General features: G+C 43.6%; 1 protein-coding gene across 1 annotated transcript in view; it reads left to right on the top strand.

Annotated features, from left to right (window-relative positions):
• STC1 (stanniocalcin 1) overlaps nucleotides 1-11,574 on the top strand; it is a 12,286-nt gene extending 712 nt beyond the window's left edge. Inside the window, exons 2-4 of the mRNA XM_006911760.2 lie at nucleotides 1,720-1,862; nucleotides 2,521-2,732; nucleotides 8,490-11,574. Coding sequence (XP_006911822.1) covers nucleotides 1,720-1,862; nucleotides 2,521-2,732; nucleotides 8,490-8,760 — 626 coding nt within the window. The 3' untranslated portion in view covers nucleotides 8,761-11,574. The remainder of the gene's footprint in view (nucleotides 1-1,719; nucleotides 1,863-2,520; nucleotides 2,733-8,489) is intronic.
• Nucleotides 11,575-14,328: the final 2,754 nt, after the last annotated feature.

Here is a 14,328-nt window from a genome sequence, read left to right as displayed (position 1 = left end):
GAGGCTTGAATGTTGGCATGCCTCAAAGCGCTCTCTATACTTTCCAGAAGCTGAAGCTAATCTTAAGGTGAGACATGATTTGGCTGATGCTGTCTCTCTCTTCCTTTACCCTTCTAAGACCCTACAACTCGACTTCCCCACCCCTTCAGAGAACACACTGAAAGCTCCCTCTGCAGACCAATTTACAGAATCAGAGCCCTCAAGTCTGAAAAATCCAGGGCAGATTCAAGAAAACCTTACACATTCCACCCCCGGCACTGCTCCTTCTCTTCCTCCCGGCTCTCTCCCCGGCTCCATTCAGTCGCCCATGCAGCCCGTGGCCAGAAAGCCCCTTGAAAGGGAGTATTAGTGAAACAGAGCAGCTGTTTCTCCAAGGGGAAGGTCTCACTCTCGCCCTAACTCCTGGAGCAGTTAATTGTGTGTTAGCTTGGCCTCTAAAGGAAAAGAATCCTTAGAAAGCCGGCGTTGACACCTCTGCCTTTTGACTTTGCTCGTCCACCTTGCTCCTGTTCCATTGCTGTCCTGGCTCCCCCAACTGTCAGCAAAGATGGGATCGCAGGTGTCCAAACGCTGCAGACGACGCTACCCTCGAAAGAGCAGGTCCCTGCCGAGAGAAGGGCTCTGCTTCACTTCCTTTTGTACTTAGTTGCTATAGAGATGCAGTGATTCACAATTCGAGCTTGCCTAAAACAATAGCAACCCTAATGCATATTAAAACTGCTTAAAGCAAAGTTATAATTTGAACCCGTGGAAATATATAATTAGGGAAATGACTTGTAACATCCCAGAGGCTGCGGGTGGTGGGAGGGGGAGGGGAAGCCTAACCGAACCATGCTTTTGATCTCAGAGGAGAATCCTATGGTATGAAGGCCTCAGATCATTTCTTGCCGAGCTGCCTGCCAGAATACCCCCCTTTCTGTAGGAGAGAAATTACTTTTATGGGAGATCTTATCCAGAATGTAGAAAGCCTCATGCAAGTTCTTTGCGGTTTTTCTTCCAGTCTTGCACAAGGGGTGCCTTGGCCTTGTTATTCCACACCTGTGTTTCTTTTTTTTTTTTTTTTTAATGGCTTTTAATATGAGAGAGATTATGCATACCTCTAAGCACTGTCCTATGGTAGGGGGTTGGGGTGAAACATGAACAGATCAGATTCCCTTCTGCCAATATGAAGGTAAGTTAAAAGCTCTAACTCGGAAGGGACTCCTGGCAAATTCTTCTCTGCCATTTAGACTAAAATGTCATCCTTATTACCCTAGAGTGCATTTTCGGGAGCCAAATGGACTCCCTCACCCTTCCACCTCCTTAACCTAACCACCAGCCATGGCTTTCACCTCCCCATGCTTCCAGGCTCTGAGTGATACCCCCTGGCTCTGCAGCACTGCTTCAAACACCATGCGTTCCACCCACTCCAGCCTCACTCTGCAGCTACCCAAGCTGTGTGGTGGTAACGGTGAGACCAAGAACATGGATCTCAGAGGCAAAACACATTTCCTCCCCTTCATGTGCTCTGGCTCTTATAAGCCAAAAGGGTTTGCCTGTCTCCTCACTTTCTCACTCTCGCCCTCCTCTGAAAGGGCCTATCTACTGGCCCCATCTCAGACAGACTTCTAGGTTAAGTTCTCCTGACCCCATGTCCTTGAATTTTGCCACCACACCAACTTGACCCTTTGGAAGCACCCTCACTGTCTGACCCGGATTGGATGGACTTGTCTTTTTCAGCCGAAGTGGTTCGCTGCCTCAACAGTGCTCTGCAGGTTGGCTGTGGGGCTTTTGCATGCCTGGAGAACTCCACCTGTGACACAGATGGGATGTACGACATCTGTAAATCCTTCTTATACAGCGCTGCTAAATTTGACACTCAGGTAATAAGACCTTGACCCTCACTCCCACTGGCTGCTCGTCTTTAACTGCATTAGACTATTGTTCTTAGGAACCAGCTCTCCTCAGCCTCCTCACTCTAAATTCTCATCTCCAATGTGTACACACACACACACACACACACCCCACATTTTTGGCCTGGAAATAGGTTCTGTATAAGACACTCCCCGCCCACTCTAAGGCACAATTGTAACATGCTGACAGAGGCTGTCTTATAAAGGAAGAGTGATGAGCAGATAATCTTTGCTTTTTCAAAAGACAATAAAAACATTCTTCAAACAAAGAAGTTCTTCTCACTGTATGACCTAGCCTACTAGCTTGTGGTTTGAGTTATCAAAGTCTCCATCCCAAGAATACAAAGCCATATTCTGGCTATTTTTAAGCTGCAGGGTGGTTGATTATGGTTCATCTTTTTTTTTCTCTTGTCTCATTTCATTTCTATGGAGCTCAATTTTCAAGGTAGTCTCAGGGAGTAGGGACATTTTTTTATCCTGGCCACGGCATACAATTTTCTCATTGCAAGGATATGCAGATGGCCATGACACAGTGCCAGGAGCCCCCGTAAGTTCCACACATTCTATGCCCTGTCCTCTCTTGTCAGCACGAGCTAAAGATTTTCCTCCCTACCCCCTTCCTTGGCAGGGAAAAGCATTTGTCAAAGAGAGCTTGAAGTGCATCGCCAACGGGGTCACCGCCAAGGTCTTCCTCGCCATTCGGAGGTGTTCCACTTTCCAGAGGATGATTGCCGAGGTGCAGGAGGAGTGCTACAGCAAGCTGAATGTGTGCAGCATCGCCAAGCGGAACCCCGAAGCCATCACTGAAGTCGTCCAGCTCCCCAATCACTTCTCCAACAGGTACAAAATGAGACCACTTTTTCACAGTTAGGGGGGAAGGGGGAGTGGTTGGCTGGCAGAGCCAGACACAGAAGGGAGGTTAAATTGCCACAGTCATGCTCTTATTTTAGCTTGCAGTCTTCCCAGCTTTTGCAGAAAAAAAAAAAATATGTTTGTGATTGGTTGTGACAGCTTAAGCAGGCTGGTTTTTTTTTTTTTTTTCCACTGTTATAGGAAAAGTCTTCCCATGCAGTTAATAGAAAGCTTCATCTGCAGCAATGTGCATTTTCATTGTCAGTTTCTTGCCTTAAGCCTGAAGGGAATTGCGAAGTTTATGGAAACAAGCTTTTGAGACATCAAATTCGGCTGAATGACTATGCACAGTACAATTGGCCATTATAAAAACCCTGGTCAAATGTCATAATGCAGTCTTTTAAATCTACATGTATTTTGAGTCAGCCCCAAGCCCAATCGGATACTTCACTAGGTTACCCAGAGCAAGCCATCTCACTGGACGGGGACTCACATTTCCTTTGTGAAAGGTGAAATGTCTGGACTAGATGATTCCTATGTTCCCTTTCAAGCTGACATTACCCCATTCCTCTAGTCCCAGGTTTCCTGGAATGATGTTCTGGTGACTGACTGCCCAGATCACATTCTCATCTTACTATTCTAACACGACCCAAAGCCACTGAGCTGGTAATACGCGAACATCATGCCTTTCTGTGCCCCTCACTCATAAGCCAGGAGTGAGCACCTAACACGTGAAAGGACCGACATCCTCATTCCATGGCCTAGAAAGGTGCCCAGCAAGACCTGGGCTTCCCCACCTGTGATGAAGTTGAGAGAGATATGGAGGGGGCTGGCATGGAGGTATGGCAGTGGCCATGCTGGCCCGTCAGATTCAGCCTACTGAGATGCCCCGCAGACTAAAACTTGACTCCCGATCCTAAAGTGCTATCATTCTCACTCTACAGCCAAATTTGCACATAGTCACAAGGATGGGTCCTATTCATGTTACTCTGACCACCTGGGAGCCAACGCAGGCTTACCTGATTAATTTTCTAGTCAGATGCTGCCGCCCTTCTTCAGAAGGTGCCATCAGCCTAGTCCTCCCCGGGATTCTCATGATTTAGGCATATGCACAAAGGCAACTGGAAGATGGCAAGTATAGCTCCTCCTTAGGGAAAGGTTAAGGCCCCTAACATTAAAACTTTGTAAAATTTCTGATTCATTCTTAACTACAGGTCTGTCTTCAGAACCTGGTGTCAATTTATAAACATCGTTCAGTCCTTGGAAGCCACTTTGTTATGGGTCCCAACTGATTACTCAGAACAGGAAAATCAAATCCAGCATTCATCTCAAATGGCTTACTTATCTCATTATTTCGACCTTGGTCTCAAGATTCTCCTAGGAAGATTCTTGTTACATATAGGGGGAGAAATACCTAATTGCTGAAGACCCCTCTTACCATAAGAAAGAGAAATAAAAAATTCCTAGTCTGACAGGGGCTAGGGACAAAGGATGTGTTTGCGTGGTAGCTGGGAGGCAGCTATTACCGTAAGTTTAGACCTTTAAGGACCCTGTCACTTGGCACGTAACCAGTTTTGAGGCAGTACTAATCTCTCAGTTTCAACTGAGGTAGCATCTTCCCTGATGAAGGGGGAGGTCTTACCAAAAGGATGACACAAATTTCGGACTGGGGAGCCTAACCACATAAAAAGAGACTAGTAATAGTTTTAATCAGGCCACGTTCCTTTCAATAGGTGCCTGCTTCTCACCACCTTTAGAAAATGGTCACAAGGAATCCCGCTATCTCCTTCTTTCATCTTAGGGGAATCACAGGTATTAGGAAAGTGGGAAAAAATTGCCACCTCTTGAAGATAAGAACCTTCCACGCAACTCTTACCTTTCTCCAATTATTTCACCTCGACTGGCTGATACTCCTGCTGAGAACTGTAGAGGTTTCCGCTTCCATTCTGGGCTTAATTTGCTCTATTTAAACTCCTCACTCTCCTGAAACATCCTGCTTTCCCAGCCTCTGTCCCACCACTGATACACGCTAACTTGTGCCAATTGGCACAGAATTGTGAAAGGAAGTAGTTACAGGTTCATTCCACCTTCCTGTGACTTATCTAGACTGAGATTTGGGCCTGGGAGAATCCAAAAGCCTGTGACTGGACCAGGAGCCAGAACAGGGAAGTTTTTCATGAGAGAAATGCTCTTAGAAGCAAAAGGACAGCCGGAGTGTCCTCCTGGCTGAATTTGCAAACTACACTTTCAACTATGAGGGAAGCAGGCAAAATCGATCAGGCAGGCTAGACAGTGTGGGGCTTGGGAAGGAATTTGACCAACCCCGATCCAGAGTGGGAAAACTGACGAAGCTTCCAGCTCTCTAGGGCATGGATAGGGAACAGGAAACAGAAGAATAATATTGATCAAGGGAAACAAAGGACTATTTATAAACCCTCACACAGAACGTTCCTAGGCAGTATGTGTGTATTTGGGTAAGCATGGCTGAAACAGTAGCTATGGAGAATATCTGATCTTATTCTTCACCAAGAAAAAAAAAAAAAAAAACAGTCAGTGATGGAATTTTTCGAAGTGGGGAAAAAGAATGCTGCTTGAAAAAGTCCTTCCAGGTTGGGTGATCAAAATGCTTCGCCCATCAAGTCTTTGCAACAGATCCCTGCCACCTCCCGTAAAGATGAAAAAAGAAATCTCAAATAGTTCCAACTCCTCCTGTAAAAGGCGGGCCTTACGCAGAGCTGCACCATTTTTTGTTAAACTGAGAAGGAACGTATGTGTCAAATCCCCAGAAACTTAGAATGTCATAACTGGAGATGACCATAGAAATCATCTAGACTAACTGCCTTATTTTACTGATTAAAGAACAGAGGCCTGAGAGGGGAGTGACCTGCCAAAGGTCACACAGCTGGTAAATGACAGAGTTGAGCCCAGAACTCACATGGCCTTGAGCCAAGCTCTTTATTGCTATTTCAAAAATGGCAGTAAAACCTGCAGGATACAGCCATAATCCAAAAATAGAATACCAAGCAGAATTGAATAAATATGCCTCAGGGTGATCAACAATTAGATTTGTGCACATTCTCTCCTCAAAGAGAAGGCACATCTTACCAATAGCTATAGTAACATCAAGATTTAGTAGCAGACGGCATTCAATAAATATGTCACAATTGCTAAGTCAACTTTTACTGGAGACACATCTCTTAAATAATTTCACTTAGTGACTAATATATAGGAAAGGTCTGTCTCGTTAACTCACCCGATCCCAGATGTCAATGCCATATTCCAACCCTTAATGGATATGCACAGGATTAACCTACTGCTCACTTCAGCAAATGCTGTTGACATCAGGGCAGCCTGACAGGTTTTCCACTTAAAGGAGCTGCTAATGGAGCCACGAACATTTTCTATTCCAAGGAGCTCTCTCAATCTGTCCTTGTCGAGTTAACAAAGCTCCATGAGAAAAGCTAAGGCTGGATTTGGGGGTTGTCACCAAGAGCCGTCAGGCTGGCGAGGGTATCAAGAAACACCAAGGACAGGTATCCTACCTTCTCTGGGCCAGCAGAGACAGCAATAGGAAAGGCGAGAACCCTCAGAAAAAGAGAGTAGGCCTTTTGACAAAGTGGTGCCAGAGGGACACAGCTGGCCTTAAAGAGGAGGCCAGCTACAGACGCTGAGTTACCTTATTGCTGTTAGACTTCTTCACCCAGACAAGAGCTTTCGATGTTGATCTAAGGATCTTCTCCAGCCCATTTGGGAGGCTATCTGGTGTGAACAGTTCTTTCTAGAAGTGTTAGTGTTAACTTCTAAGTTGTAGAGTCCTTACTGGGGGACAGGGGGACGAGGGTCAGAAACCTTATTCTCTAGGATCTAATCACCTTGCGAACTGGACACAGAGATCCAGGGGGCGATGACCTAGCAGAACCCACAAGTAAAGAGGTGCCTGGTAGACTTCTAAAGCTCTTGGTACAAAGTCGCTTATTCTCAGTTTTTCCAAAACCATTTTTCCCCCCCACTTCCCCATCCAAGTGAGATCTGCTTTGACTCATGTGCTTTATAATTCCAAAGGGTTGGAAAATGTATTTCTCTGCCAGAGAATCCCAAATTTAACAACAGCTGGATGTAACCCCCCTCGAGGGAAGGGTGGAGCCAAGACTGTCCGAGACCTAGACAGGGCCTTTCAGTCCTCCAATTCGTTCTGTTCACTCACAGAAGGATGACCATTTTGCTTCATTACCCACATTCCACCCTATTTACCGTACATCCCTCAAAGGACCTCTCTAAGGAGTTAAGTTATTCTGGAAAGATGTTTGATCCCATGTGCTGTGAGGTGAGTTAAAAATAAAAAGGTGGTGTTTTTGTTTTTGTTTTTTTTATGGAAGATCTTGTGTCCCCAGAGATCATCAGGCTCCTCTGAGTAAAGGGTCTTTCCACATAAATACTGCAGATAACTGTCATCGGGAGAGCGTTTTAATAGTGAACACAGAAGCAAATGGGTTTTGATAACTGTCACCACCTCAAAATGGAACAAACGCATCCCAGCTCAAATTGGAAAATATCTTAACTGTCTTTCCAAAGAACAGGACAAATAATTTCTATGCTATACATATTAGACAGTTTAATCTTTTCTGAGCCATAACACTTAGCTGCAGTGTTTGGGATGCTTAAAGGACTTGCACCAAAGACGAAGGAAATTTATACCAACTAGAATGTTTTTTATAAAACTTACCAGACGTACAGATAATTTTTCTTACGGGCATCATGACTTATGGGAGAGACTCATATTTTAAAGCTCCATTTCCTCAATGGCCACAAAATAAATCAACGAATCGACAGCGAGTGGGCAATATTGCCCTATGATACTGGCACATGAGAGATGCGAAAAATAAGGACAAAAGTCCTGCCTTCGATACATTTAGAATCTAGTCAGAAAAACAAAACCATCACTAAACTATCAAATGCTGACCTGTGTGACGATAACCTAATATCTATAAAACATCCAAAAAAGGAAGAGGCCAGCAAAAGCTAGACCAGTGAGAGAAGGCTTCCTGGAATTATTGAAGCATGAACCGTTAAAGACCACTTATTTTTCCATTTAAATATCCTCATTGCCTGGCATTTGGCTGTCTCGCTACAGTATACACTTGGAATACATTGACACGGAAGACAGGAGATTCCTTTAAAAATAGAAATTTAGTCAGGATGTGTACTCATATGCAGAGATACCCGTACACATACACCAGCAAAAAAAAAAGGAAAATTGCAAAGAGGCATCAACATAACTCCAAATTTATGTGCAGTGACTATTAACATAAGTGTCGAGTGTTGGGCTCACCTCATGGTATTTGACTGAGTCCTGCTTTTACCATTAACCCGCTGTATGACTTTAGACAAGTGAATTCAGCTGTCCCCCCTTAGTTTCTTCTCCGTAAAATGATATGATGAACTAGTCACTAAATGATCTCTACACTCCCATCTAGCTCTATGATTCTACATTTCTAAAACGTTTTTACACATCACCGTCAGCCTACTATCCGAAGTAAATCCCCTGAGCTCTAAACGTGAAGACAGACCCGACTTGCATTGTGTGGTAAATCCAGGAAGCATATGCACTCAAAATACGAAGATGCTGCACAAAAGCTAGAAGCCAGAGCAACTAGCAGCTGAAGAACTCTTTGCGTTTGCACGGCTGCCCTGATATAAGCCCAGTCTTGCCTCGTTCTCACTGCCATGTTCTCTTTCCCAACGCAGATACTATAACAGACTTGTCCGAAGCCTATTGGAATGTGATGGAGACACCGTCAGCACAATCAGAGACAGCCTGATGGAGAAAATTGGGCCCAACATGGCCAGCCTCTTTCACATCCTGCAGACAGATCACTGTGCCCAAACACACCCGCGAGCTGACTTCAACAGGAGGCGCACCAATGAGCCACAGAAGCTGAAAGTCCTCCTCAGGAACCTCCGAGGTGAGGTGGCCTCTCCCACCCACAGCAAACGCACCTCGCAAGAGAGTGCATAACCAGGGAGAGGTGTTCACAGCCTCACCAAACTAGTATCATTTAAGGGTGTCCACACACCCACTTTGAGTGTACTGTGCCTGGTTTGATTTTTTTAAAGTAGTTCCTATTTTCTATCCCCCTCGAAGAAAATTGCATGAAACTAGGCTTCTGTAATCGATCTCCCAACATTCCGCGATGGCAGCATTCCCACAAACAGAATACGTGTGGTCTTTCTGCCTCTCCTCAGGAGAAAGGACCTTCCTTTATCACTCTCCTCTACCACGTCTTTTCCCAACTCCCCTCAGAACTACTCTCAAACACAAAACATTCATGGAATCCCCCAGTCATTGTAATTTGAAGATGTGGAGCCCTTTAGAATGGTTGCCCCAGTAGAGTTAGCTGATAAGAAGCAACTTAATTTAAATGCATGTCTTAAGTGCTCATAAAGATGTTAAATGGAATTCGTGTTATGAATCTGTGCTGGCCATGGACGAATATGAATGTCATGTTTGAATTCTTGATCTCTCATGAGCTAGTGTCTTATGGTCTTGATCCTCCACTGTCTAATTTCCTTTCCGACACATTTACCAAATTGCTCAAGCCTGGCCCTCCAACCAGACTTCGAGCCTGCCTCTTCTTGCATCTAATGAAAAACAAAAAGCTAACATCTTTATGTACTGTAACTGCTCAGAGCTTTAAAAGTATCTTTAACAATTGTCTTAAAACCAGAGAATCTTAAGGTCTAACTGTGGAATATAAATAGCTGAAAACTAATGTACTGTACATAAATTTCCAGAGGACTCTGCTTAAACAAAGCAGTATATAATAACTTTATTGCATATAGATTTAGTTTTGTAACTTAGCTTTATTTTTCTTTTCCTGGGAATGGAATAACTATCTCACTTCTAGATATCCACGTAAATGCTCCTTGTGGCCTTTTTTATAACTAAGGGGGTAGAAGTAGTTTTAGTCAACATCAAAACTTAAGAATGGCCTGTATGAGATAGGAAAAACCAACAGGTGTATCTGAAGGACCCCAGGTAAGACGTTAATCTCCCAGCCCACCTCAACCCAGAGGCTCCTCGTGACTTAAACCTATCCTGAAACAGCTCTGTCACATCCAACTAGGAATGACAGGAAACAAAAAGAGCATCCCTTTGGCTTATGCGATAAGGCCTACGATACCTTGGGAAGTGGCAGTTTTTGACTCACCACCTTTCATCGGTGCTGGTACTCCTGCAAACTGATGATGGAGTGGGAGACTTTCCATGAAATCGATCAGGAATGAGTCAATCAGCCTTTGGGTCTTTAGTTCGGGGGACTTGGGGCTGAGGGGGTATAAATCACCCTGGGCTGTCCAGCCTTAATAGACTCCTCTTACATTTTTGTCCTGTAGCACGCTGCCTGCCAAAGTAGTTCTGGCAGCTGGGCCATCTCTGTAGGATGGCCAAAAAAAAAAAAAGAGAGAGAGAAAGAGAGAGAGAGAGAGAGGGAAAGAAAGAGCTGGTGGTTTGATCATTTCTGCCGTGATGTTTACAAGATGGCGACCACCAAAGCCAAATGATTAACCTATCTATGAACAACAGTAGTTTCTCAGGGTCACTGTCCTTGAACCCAGCAGTCCCTTATGAGCGTCACTGCCCACCAAAGGTCAATGTCAGGAGAGGAGGAGGGAGAAGGGGTAGGACTGTAGGGGCCACTCCAAACTTGCTTAGGTAGAAACTTGGTGCTTGACTCTCACTAGGCTAAACTCAAGATTTGACCAAATCGAGTGATAGGGACCCTGGTGGGAGGAGGGAGGGCACATCTCCAGAAAAACGAAAAGCAATACAACTTTACCATAAAGCCTTTAAAACCAGTAACGTGCTGCTCAAGGACCAAGAGCGACTGCAGCAGACCCAGCAGCAGCAGCAGCACACGCATTGCTGCCTTTGTCCCCACACAGCCTCTAAGCGTGCTGACATCAGATTGTTAAGAGCATTTTTATACTCAGAACTGTCCTATCCCCAGGTCCCCAAACATATGGACACTGCCTTAGCCTCTTGGAAATCAGGTAGACCATACTCTAAGTTGACTCTCCCCCCTTCCCCGCCCCCAGGCAAGGCTGACTTCCCCAAACCAGAAAAGCTATTAAAGTGTGTGTGTTGTGTCCATTTCGCAAACCTACAAAACCAGGACCCCAATGCGACAAGTCGTTCATGAGTATTCCTAGCAAAATTTCTCTCTTACTTCAGTCTAGTAGATTCTCTTTTTTTTTTTTTTTTTTTTTTGCTGTGACCTCTTCACACCGTGGTACCCCACCTTTCTCCCCACAATGATATTTATATATGTATCTATAATACATATATCTACACATATGGAAAGAAGCAGTTCTCACAATGTTGCTAGTTTTTTGCTTCTCTTTTCCCATCCCACTCCCCCAACTCCCTCTGAAATTTCCAAAGCTTTGTCTTCTGTTTCCTGCACAGAGTGATTCGGGCTGACCTAGACCAGTTTGCATGTTTCTTCTATTGTGATTTGGTTGCACTTTAGACATGTTTGTGCCATTATATTTGCATTATGTATTTATAATTTAAATGATATTTAGGTTTTTGGCTGAGTACTGGAATAAACAGTGAGCATATCTGGTATATGTCATTATTTATTGTTAAATTACATTTTTAAGCTCCATGTGCATATAAAGGTTATGAAACATATCATGGTAATGACAGATGCAAGTTATTTTATTTGCTTATTTTTATAATTAAAGATGCCATAGCATAATATGAAACCTTTGGTGAATTCCTTCTAAGATAAAAAATAATAATAAAGTGTTACGTTTTATTGGTTTTTTTCCCCAATGTCTTTCATTGTTATTCTTTAAAAACTTCTTGAATGAGACTTTCCGAACATGAAGTCAATGGCTGATTAGTTTCTTTAAAGTCACTAATTGACACTAATTTAAAGCGTCAGTATGTCAATGAACATAGTTTAAAATCAACATTTCCCCAATTTCCTTAAAACCATCTAGTGGCGCCCATTACCCTCACAGTAAAATTGCAACCCAAATTCTTTACAAGCCCGGAAGAGTCCTAATGGCCTGGATACCGCTCAGCTGACCAGCTTCAATACTCACCTTTCCTCCCGTTTAATGAACTCTACACTCCAGCCCTCCAGGAGTTCTAGAAAGGATTCACTCTCTCTCCCTCCAGGCCTTTATGGATGCCGTTCTCTCTTTCTGGAAGACCTTGTCCTCCACCCTTCTACTAGACTGGAAGCGCCTTTGCTTGTTCGCCAGTGTTACCAGCACCGAAGCGGCACCCAGCTGGCAGGATACCCACAATACTTTAAACGAATGATTTAGAAAGAGTCAGAAGAGGGGACAATTGCATCCGTGTGACAAGGGAGGCAGGTAGTTCTGTGATGATAAGGATCTAGCTCCAGGTCAGACTTCTGGAATCTGAATTCTGGCGCTGCCACTTTTTAACTGCATGATGTCAGAAGAGTTACTTAATCTCAAAATACATCCGTTTCTCTCCCTGTAAAATGAGGATAGTGATAACCACCCAGAGGGCTGTTAGAAGGAGATAAAATAAGTGAAGTGCTTACAACATGTCTAATACACTGCGATGCTCAGTAAGTTTCGGCCATTATCATTATCGCAAGTAAAGGGGGATGAGAGCGCAAAAGGAGGGGACTCTCCATCTCGCAGACTGGGAAGAGGATTCGCAGCAGAATGACATCTAGCTGGGTCTTGAAGGATGGTCACAAGTTCAGTCGCAGGAAAAGAGGGGCTTCTATGGTATGGTTTTTTCAAGGAGAGTTCTCATATTGTTGTTTTTTAAAATTAGTGGATTTTCCTCATTTTAGATTCAAATGGGGATACTTTTCTCAACATCATTCATTTCTAGCTCCAAATTGCATTTTCTCAAGTTCAGATACGCACAGGACAGTTAACAAATACTACAAGAATTGTCACTCCAAGGCCAAAAATATATTGCATTTGCTTTTCTCTGACCTGGCCAGGGAAAAAAGAATACATTTATTTCATTATGATCCTTCATTTTCAATTTTCTTCTATCAGCATCTACTTATACAATGAGGCTGTATATTCCCACTGTAAAACTTAGACCTGAGGTTTCCACAAACTGAGTTCAAATTCTCATTCCTCAACTATCCCTGTGGCCTTGGGCTAAGTGTTTGATATCTTCACACGTTAGCTTTTTTACATATGAAAATATCTCTATGACATAGAGATAAATAATAGGTCCTACCTCCTAAAGGGATCATGAGCATTAACTGAGTCCTACATAAAGCACTTAAAACAGTGTCTAGCACATAGCGAGTGCCCCCAAAATAGTATTTGTTGAGCATTCAACAAAGGTAACTCTTACCATTTACATAAATGCTATCACCATCATTTAGATTCTACTCCCACTCCTGACATGGGTCTTGAGGTACCACTGTGGATGAAGGTTCTTGTTCGGTTTCCTTTTCAGATCACAAAACATTACTTTTTAATCAAGATTTTATGAATCTGATTGATAAAATATTTCAACCTACCAAAATGGCAAATAATATCTGAACACCTGCATCCCATCACCAAGCTTAAGAAACAAAATAGCACAGATATCATGGTCTCCTGTGTGTACTTCCCGGGACCCATTCACACTCTAACAGCTCGTGATTAAACCGTTTTCAAAAAGCCATGGCTTAGAAGGATAGACTTTCTCAAGTTATTGAAGTATACTTCATTTTTTAAAAAAATTTCTATCAGCCTTTCGAAAATGGGGTTCAAAAGATCATGGATAGTCTGTGAATCTGTGATATAAGAGAAGAAAAAAGGTCAGGACATCCCTCCCATGGGGCCTGCACAATTGCTATAAGAGCTATCAGCATAACTCCTGAATCAGTGACCCTCTGATTTACCACGCACACAAATCATCTGGGAATCTTGCTGAAATGATTCGGTACCTCTGGGCGAGGTCCAAGAGTCTGCATTTCTAACACACTCCCAGGTGATGCTGATGCTCTTGCTCCATGGAGGATCCTCTGAGTAGCAAAGTCCCAATCGTTTCAACATGACTGAATCAGTTCCTCAACCCTGGAGACCTCCACAGCCACCAAAAGGTTATTGCTAAAGTACAAGGATGATCTTTTCACTACCTTGCTTTAGCAGCTCCCCATTGCCTAGAAGACAATAATTAAGCATGTCTACTTCAAATTTAAGTCCTTCAAAATCTGAGCCCTTCTCTCCAGCACACATCCTCGATTCTGTTCATGCTAACTTCTCTTTTATATCCAAACACACCATGACAATTTCCGCCTCACTACCTTAACATATTACCTTCACACTATCATTCTTCCTAATGAATAGCCTTCTACCCAAACTCCTTTTCATTTACCAAAGTCCATGTCACCTGAGAAGCCTTCCCCAGCATGGCCAAGTCTGTAGCAAATTGCACTGCAGGCTGCTTGCAAGGAGAGAGAGGATCTGGTCATCTTTGTATTCCTGGTGCTTAACACAAAACTAGCATATACTAAGCATTTATGAGTGGAGGAAGGAAGAAAGAAAGGGAGAGATGGAGGGAAGGAAAGAAGGAGGATGG

The sequence above is a fragment of the Pteropus alecto genome, unplaced genomic scaffold, assembly GCF_000325575.1.
Source record: "Pteropus alecto unplaced genomic scaffold, ASM32557v1 scaffold394, whole genome shotgun sequence".
Classification (NCBI taxonomy): Eukaryota; Metazoa; Chordata; class Mammalia; order Chiroptera; family Pteropodidae; genus Pteropus; species Pteropus alecto.
This window is presented reverse-complemented; position numbering and strand designations above follow the sequence as displayed.